Raw genomic sequence first — 9221 nt, 5'->3', positions numbered from 1 at the left:
GTTTAACAGGCACACACCACACCTGTTCCTGCCCAGCCATCCACTCTGGGGCCTAGTGAATCCTGCTGAAACTTGGGGCTGTAGTAGGGCCTGTGAGGGGGGGGGGGGCAGGCAGCAGGAAAAGCCTCTTACAGCCAGACAATCACCAAATAAGGAGAGACTGACTCCACGCAGCCTGAACATCCAATCCCCTTAATGCCTCATCACACTGCATTATGGGATGAAAACACCAGTCGCCAGCCCCAACCTCAGCGCTGCTCTGGAAAACGCCATGAGACAGAGACCTTTTAAAGGAATAATCTGTCCTCTACTCCTAAAACAGACATCCCCCATTCCTCTCTTCACCACACAGATTAAGACTGACGGTTACCTACGCACGTATTATCAGACACTGTCTGTGTGTCTGACCTGCCCCACAGACCTGCTCCCATCAAATAAAACACTGGCATGCACACACACACCTCACTCACTCACACACACTCACTCACTCACTCACACTCACACATCTCAGTGTTGGACAACCAGGACAGGGTATTACAACCCACAATGAGGAGGAAAGAGAGGAGGATGTATCACACTACTAACATCCTGGTGTGTGTGTGTGTGTGTGTGCGTGCGCGGACTGCGTACTGTGTACGTTCTGCGCGTGTGTATGCATGCAAGCGATTCGCAGACTCACGATTAAAACCCCTACACACACACACACACACACACACACACAAACACACACACACACACACACACAGAACACCCAACCATCTCACAAACGCAGCTCAAATACTCACCGCTCCAATGCCTTTCAGCACATTCACGGGCTGCCAAAACTCCAGAAACTCAGCAGCTTATCCACCTTCTCGCACCAAACCAACTCACAGAGAATGATCGACTCCTCCTCTCCCTCAGTAATCACAACTCACAGAGAATGATCGACTCCTCCTCTCCCTCAGTAATCACAACTCACAGAGAATGATCGACTCCTCCTCTCCCTCAGTAATCACAACTCACAGAGAATGATCGACTCCTCCTCTCCCTCAGTGGTCACAACTCACAGAGAATGATCGACTCCTCCTCTCCCTCAGTAATCACAACTCACAGAGAATGATCGACTCCTCCTCTCCCTCAGTAATCACAACTCACAGAGAATGATCGACTCCTCCTCTCCCTCAGTAATCACAACTCACAGAGAATGATCGACTCCTCCTCTCCCTCAGTAATCACAACTCACAGAGAATGATCGACTCCTCCTCTCCCTCAGTGGTCACAACTCACAGAGAATGATCGACTCCTCCTCTCCCTCAGTAATCACAACTCACAGAGAATGATCGACTCCTCCTCTCCCTCAGTAATCACAACTCACAGAGAATGATCGACTCCTCCTCTCCCTCAGTAATCACAACTCACAGAGAATGATCGACTCCTCCTCTCCCTCAGTAATCGCAACTCACAGAGAATGATCGACTCCTCCTCTCCCTCAGTGGTCACAACTCACAGAGAATGATCGACTCCTCCTCTCCCTCAGTAATCACAACTCACAGAGAATGATCGACTCCTCCTCTCCCTCAGTAATCGCAACTCACAGAGAATGATCGACTCTTCCTCTCCCTCAGTAGTCGCAACTCACAGAGAATGATCGACTCCTCCTCTCCCTCAGTAATCGCAACTCACAGAGAATGATCGACTCCTCCTCTCCCTCAGTAATCGCAACTCACAGAGAATGATCGACTCCTCCTCTCCCTCAGTAATCGCAACTCACAGAGAATGATCGACTCCTCCTCTCCTTCAATAGTCACAACTCACAGAGAATGATCGACTCCTCCTCTCCCTCAGTAATCGCAACTCACAGAGAATGATCGACTCCTCCTCTCCCTCAGTAATCGCAACTCACAGAGAATGATCGACTCCTCCTCTCCCTCAGTAATCGCAACTCACAGAGAATGATCGACTCCTCCTCTCCCTCAGTGGTCACAACTCACAGAGAATGATCGACTCCTCCTCTCCCTCAGTGGTCACAACTCACAGAGAATGATCGACTCCTCCTCTCCCTCAGTAATCACAACTCACAGAGAATGATCGACTCCTCCTCTCCCTCAGTAATCAAAGGGTTCACATGAAGGGGTCACCTCCTGGGCACTGATCTGTCTTTTCATTTTGTCCATCCGTCTGGCTGCTCCCTATGCCCGCTGTCTGCTTTAGAAATACACGAGGAGTCACTGAACGAAGGGACAGAAGGACAGAGAGAGAAAGAGATGGAGAGAGTGGACGAGGGGGGGGATCATTGAAACAGGCCAGATAGAAGCAGACAGTTGTAAGCCCTCTCTTCCCCTGCACTAGACAGTCAACGTTCAGTGTGTTATCATTATGTATTCATCTGTATAAAACGATGGCGTCAGCAGCACGCTCTCTCTGCTGCACATGAATAAGTTAGTGAGGAAACGGAGGGGATGTACTTCCTCCCTGCTGTACAGCCCTCAGCTCAAAGCAGAGAGAGAGATGAGAGGGAGAGAGAGAGAGAGAGAGAGAGAGAGAGGTTGTATTGCTCAAAGTCAGCCTTGAATAATGACAACAAATTCTGTCTTGTATTTCCCATACACAACCACTACCAGGCCCAGGCTCATCCCAAGGACATCCAACCACTACCAGGCCCAGGCTCTTCCCAAGGACATCCAACCACTACCAGGCCCAGGCTCTTCCCAAGGACATCCAACCACTACCAGGCCCAGGCTCTTCCCAAGGACATCCAACCACTACCAGGCCCAGGCTCTTCCCAAGGACATACAACCACTACCAGGCCCAGGCTCTTCCCAAGGACATCCAACCACTACCAGGCCCAGGCTCTTCCCAAGGACATCCAACCACTACCAGGCCCAGGCTCTTCCCAAGGACATACAACCACTACCAGGCCCAGGCTCTTCCCATGGACATCCAACCACTACCAGGCCCTTCCCAAGGACATCCAACCACTACCAGGCCCAGGCTCTTCCCAAGGACATCCAACCACTACCAGGCCCAGGCTCTTCCCAAGGACATACAACCACTACCAGGCCCAGGCTCTTCCCAAGGACATCCAACCACTACCAGGCCCAGGCTCTTCCCAAGGACATCCAACCACTACCAGGCCCAGGCTCTTCCCAAGGACATACAACCACTACCAGGCCCAGTGCAAAGTTAAAGCTAGAATCATTAGTTGCTATATACATCTTTGGACTTATAAATCAATGATATATACCCATTATTCTTGAAGACGGTAACCTATAAATGCCTCATGAGCTTATTTCAACTGTCGTTCCCCATTAGAAGCCAAAATATAAGTTTGTAAACAACGTAAACAATGTAAACAAACACTGTAATAACCTCAAAACATGTTTAAAACTACACATTTAAAATCATGGATGTCAGTCCTTGCATCCATAACGATGCCTATGAATTTGAGAGTGGTTACATTTCTCCAGCATCATTCCCTTCGTTTTTTAGCGACACAGGGGCGGGGAGAACGCTTTGTTATTGTTTCAGTTAGGGATATGGTTTTGTCTCCTTAAAGTTGGTGGCAGCTCAGTTGACATACCGTATGATGCTTTAGAGACACAGTAGCCCTAGATCAGCCTGTAGGCTCATGTCCTCTCTCCTCCGTTCTCTCTCTCCTCCTTTTGGGAAAAAAAAGTCAAAGGTAATCAAGGAGAGGCGACGTGGAGAGTGAACGTGGACGGAAAATGCGCCTGTATGAAACGGGAAGCTCCTTCTTCTCGCGTGTCATCAGGCAAATGATGTTTACAGGGGTGTGTCCCAAAATAAATGTGTAAAGTTATAAAAAAAAATAAATGAAGTTTATGTGCAAAACATTTTATAAATACAAGGATAAGTAGCATATCGTTTTTAAATGTGTGCTGGCTTTTCTCCTCCGACAATGCAACTGATCTGATTCAAAACTCTTCCGCGGTAGGATACACTTGTGCTTCCTCACCAAAAGGACGCTATCAAGGAGGGAAGGGCCGTCTTCCGTTTGCCTACTAATGGAAATGACACACTCCTCGACAACTCGGCCACTTATCAGTTTCCGGGGTCACGGAGGAGAGAGGACGGAGGAGAGAAAACAAAGCACGTTCTTTTGCCCAAACAAGAAAAGGCCTATGACTCAAGAGTTTGTCAGGAACAGAAAGCCATTCATATTGTATGTTGAACTGTTCATCGGTTTCGGGATGGGAAAATGTGTCATCTGAACAATTCTACAATTAGGACTCTGATGGGCTGTTCAGAAGAGCACAAGTCTCTTTCTGAAGTCACAGGCTGAGCGCTCTACTCTCTCACTGTGATAACTGATTAAATCCCGACAGGCCTCCTGGAGAGTTTTACGCCAATATTTGAGTCTGGGTTATGGATGTTGTGGCCTTTTCATGGCAAACAGATCTGACCCAATTCTGGGCGATAATAACAATAAATGGTAACTGGGCCAAACAGATGTGGGCTGGATTTGGGCCGTAACAATTTTGCTGTCAGCGTCTGTCTGTTCTGGTCAGTTCAATGCTTCTTCCTTCAGTTACTGCAGGCAGGAACTGCGATTAGGGAACCATATCCAGAAGGTGTCTCGGAGTAGGGGTGCTGATCTAGGATCTGTCCATATAATCGTACTCATTATGATCTAAAAGACAAAAATGATCCTAGATCAGCACATCAGAGTTGATGTTTTTCCACCCTGTCCTGTTTCTCTCTGTGTGGTTGTTAATCTTCTCTCTGTTGTTGGGTGTCCTGGTTGGGGATGAAGTCAAAACGATTTTATCCCACATGAGAGAGAGAGAGGCTTTGAACATCCTCCTCTGGGAGATAGGCTACCCCACATACAACACAGACAACCACACATGCGAATGCATGCAAACACACTTGCGTACACACACACACACAGTGGCGTAAAGTCCTTAAGTAAAAATACTTTAAAGTACTACATAAGTAGTGTTTTGGGGTATCTGTATTTTATTCTACTTTCACAACATTCCTAAAGAAAAGAATCTACTTTTTACTCCATATATTTTCCCTGACACCCAAAAGTACTCGTTGCATTTTGAATGCTTAGCAGGAGAGAACATGGTCCAAATCACATATTTATCAAGAGGACATCCCTGGTCATCTCTACTGCCTCTGATCTGGCAGACTCATTAAACACACATGCTTTGTTTGTAAATGATGCCTGAGTGTTGGAGTTGGCTCTCCGTAAATACATTTGAATAACAAGAAAACGGTGCCATCAGGTTTGCTTAATATAAGGAATTGTTTTATTATGTATACTTTTACTTGTGATACTTAAGTATATTTAAAACCAAATACTTTTAGACTTTGACTCAAGTAGTATTTGACAGGGTGACTTTCACTTTTACTTGAGTCATTTTCTATTAAGGTATCTTTACTGTTACTCAAGTATGACAATTGGGTACTTTTTCCCACCACTGCACATACACACACACACACACACACACACACCCGCTGGGTGTCTGAGCGCTGTTTATTTATGGGTAGCAGGCATAGACGTCTCAGAATAGATGAAAGGGCCGAGAGCTTTCTGGGAACACAGTCCTGTGTGACCACTCACCCAGTGGGAGTCAGCTCAGTGTGGGGATACAACACACTAAGTACACTCTCTCTATTATCTATATATCTGTCTGTCTGTCTATCTCAATCAATCAATCAAATGTATTTATTGACACTCACACACAGAGACACACAATTACACACTCTGCCTGATTGCCACAATACATACTCTCCAGCTGTGGTCTGCCCCCTGGGGGCAGTGTCACTATTACAGACTGGTGAAGGGGGTACCTATTACTGGTCTGAAAGGAGTCATTGTTTTACACACACACACACACACACACACACACACACACACACAGAGAGAGAGAGAGAGCCTTTGATGTTCAACGGTATCATTTCTCAGGTTTGTTTGAATCACACACTTAGACCACGGAGAGCTTGAACTTCAAACAGACACAAGAGCTGCATGTAATCATGATGCATTCATTCACTATGGCTACTACAAACCAGAAGTCAGACAGACAGACTAAAGATTTCAACATCTCTCCACAAAAACCAAACAAATCATTAGGCGATATTGATTTGACCTCCAAAGCAGACCGTTTTCCAATACAAGAGGCATACTGACCGACACACTACGCTATGCAAGACCACACACACACACACACGCTCCATCTCTCACTAAATCAGAACGAAAGCTATAGCTTCCTCTGGGTTTTGTTGGGCACACACACACACAGCCTGCAAATCAATAAAGATAACCCCCCTTCCACACACGACACACAGAAAAACGACACAGAAAATACAACGCACACACTATGGACACTAGGTCAGAATGCCAGTGTGCTCAAGCCAATGCGTGGTTCAGTCAGGGAGAAATAACCTACTCTGATAGTTATCACAATTTAGTAATGTAATAGTCTACCATATTAGTAATAATACAGTATTTCAGAGGATTTATGTCAGAAATATGTGCGCTGTCAAATGCTCTATCCCTCTCTCTTCTCCCTATTTGTGTGTTCGATTGTGTTTTTGTCAATGTTTGCCAATACAAACAACAGCCCAAGTGAATGTAAATGGGCAGAGAATGATCTAACGTTACAGTCCTCTAATCCCATCTTCCTCTCTGCTGTCTAAATCCTAGTTTTTATCCAAATAACGTTTAGCCCTTATTCCTGAAGGCTAGCCTTCTACCGTTGACTCACCTATACGAAGTCTGTTTCCTAAAAGCCAGACCCTTTAATTTCTCCTCCAGCGTCTCCACCTCCATCTCGACGAGGCTAGTGAACGTATCGCTGCCCCCCATGGCCTCCTCTTCGCCGCAGCCGGACTCGCTGTCCTCCCCGGCAGCTTCCAGCGCCGTCAGCCGGCCGCTGAAGGTCCCGGGGGTGTGCTCCGCCTGGGACGGGCAGGGCTTGGCCAGGGGGTCCATGCTCATGCTGCGGCTGGCGCTGGACCCCCTCTCCCCGGCTACTCCGGGAGACAGAGACGGTCTACGGTGGGTATCGCTGGATGACAGTGTCCGTCCTTTTTATGGTCGCGTTTGTTGAAGGAACCCAAAGCGGCGGGGATCTGTGTTCGCCGCACTGTTAAGCACGAGACGGTGATCGCGAACGGCTAGTCGGAGATGACCGTCTGGAAATGGCAGCACGAGCTGCGGCAGGAACAACAAGCGTCAGCTCAACAGAAGCTCACGAGCTGCAGCAGGCAGCATCCATCTCCGGCCCCGACAAGGGCATTGTGGGATACTCCTGCTCCTCCTCACTCCGCTGCAGCATCATCACCATGGTAAAAGTAGGGCAGAGCAGGGGCGGACTGGGACAAGATTTCGGCCCTGGCGTTTTATTCACACCAGCCCACAGCACTATGCGCACAGCCAACTAATTTCCCCCTGGTGTCACTGGTGCCACTAACTTTGTTGGTAATCTGGTCAGACAAAGTAATTCATAGTCCTGATTTCATCTAACACATCCAAGCAGGAATGCACGATCCAATATATTTTCATGTGCAATCCAGTGATTGTCATGAATTTCAAGTTGACAAAAAAAAACTACAACAATGGCATGGATGGAAATACAGATATTAAACTATAACATTTCACTTTAGTACTTTGAAATACTTGCATTATTTACAACACAGAAAGCAACTGCCCCTCCACAGTTTTCTTAATCTTTGCCTATCTAGTAATTTTACAATCACACAAATTTGGTAGCCTATGCTGCTGGATGCACGTTCTAGTCATGGGCGTAGTTCTAGTCATGGGGGGGTTACAATGTTTTACTGATCAAACATTCTCATAAAAGGTCTGTGGCGAAACCACGGGAGCAAATGAGTTTGGAACAGGGATATGGACATCATTTTTACATTCAAATATGATTGGATACAGCGTTTGATTATTGAAATATCTGCCTCAATTTAACTTCCGAGTTGTTGTTTTCTTTCTGAGGGCTTATCGGTGACAATTTCAGGGAACGCTCTAAAATCGGAGATTGTCCCCGGAAATCAGGAACGACTGGTCACCCTAGTCAAATAGGACACCAGAATTTCCTCCTTTTTTCCAAAAGAGATAAATTACATACATCTTTATGTGCACTAACTCATATAATATGATCATTAATTTAGGGTTCAAAACCTGAGAAAGTGAAAACACAAAATGTGTTAATTAGATAGCGAACTATAAATATAATACACACCGACAGTAGCCATGTATTCATCCAACAGTAAATTGAACATCCTACTCATGAGACCTACCCATGAGGCCCTCCGCAATATCCGGTGCGCATTTCACCATATCAAAATAGTAATTGAGCTGAATATTGAGAGTTGAAAAATACAATGATACCCACAGAAAGCGGAGACCCTCCTCTCTTCTTCAGAGAAGAAGGGAACGAAGCTTCCAAAGCTGTGCTTTTTCCACAATTGCATTTTTCAATGTTATACAATCAGAACGCATTTGTCTTTCAAGCTGATGGGGGGGGGGGGATAGGAGAGGGGCTCGCTCATCACAGCAGCAGGCCCCAGCGAGGGCAGACACATGGGCAGGACAGGCACTTTCACTACAGGAATCATGAGAATACACTTTACTGTTTGACCAAATCATGGTTTTAGCCACCACACATTTGTTTTGAGTTAAGTGACAATGTAGAATGTGCTCTTTCTACATTTATAGGCACCCTTTGTTTTTTACGATCCACGGTCTTGGCCGTTGCCGACTGATCAGCCAAACCCTTATTATATAGATTAGTATACTGCTGGCCATGTCACCTTGCTCATTGTTGTATTTTTAATGTAAAAAAAAAAAAACGCAACAACAAAAAATGGTCCAGCCCATCTGGCATTTGCCAAAATGTACATATCAGTTGCATCATTATAACCCACTATGGGAATGAATAGGGAAATGACTAAGTAGTTAAGGATTGGAAATGATGCTTTTGCTTTTGCAGTAATTTGACAAATTGCATCCGATTCGGTCAGTGAGTCGGTCTGTTTTTGTTTTTCTGTTAAATGCAGTTCGTATCCCACCTCCCAACCATGAGACTTTCATTCTAAGCAAATCACCCGTTCTGAACATTTTTTGGGGCTTAATACAGATTAGGTTATAATGTGATTATAGGTTAAATAAAAAAATAAAAAGAATAATAATAAAAAATAATAATCAAGGCTGACAGTTCTTTCACGGGCAGGGAGACAGACACAACATTTGA

General features: G+C 45.8%; 1 protein-coding gene across 2 annotated transcripts in view; it reads right to left on the bottom strand.

The window, feature by feature from the left end:
• The window catches only part of LOC115133170 (diacylglycerol kinase iota-like), a 52579-nt gene extending 45339 nt beyond the window's left edge, over positions 1-7240 (bottom strand). For both annotated transcript variants that reach the window (XM_065021715.1, XM_065021716.1), the window contains exon 1: positions 6723-7240. In XM_065021715.1, the coding sequence (XP_064877787.1) occupies positions 6723-6955 (233 nt within the window). In that variant the 5' untranslated portion in view covers positions 6956-7240. The remainder of the gene's footprint in view (positions 1-6722) is intronic.
• Between the last annotated feature and the right edge of the window lie 1981 nt (positions 7241-9221).

Source organism: Oncorhynchus nerka, linkage group LG8 (assembly GCF_034236695.1).
Source record: "Oncorhynchus nerka isolate Pitt River linkage group LG8, Oner_Uvic_2.0, whole genome shotgun sequence".
In the NCBI taxonomy this organism is placed as follows: Eukaryota; Metazoa; Chordata; class Actinopteri; order Salmoniformes; family Salmonidae; genus Oncorhynchus; species Oncorhynchus nerka.
Note: the sequence above shows the minus strand (reverse complement) of the source record. Positions and strands in the feature narration are given on the sequence as shown.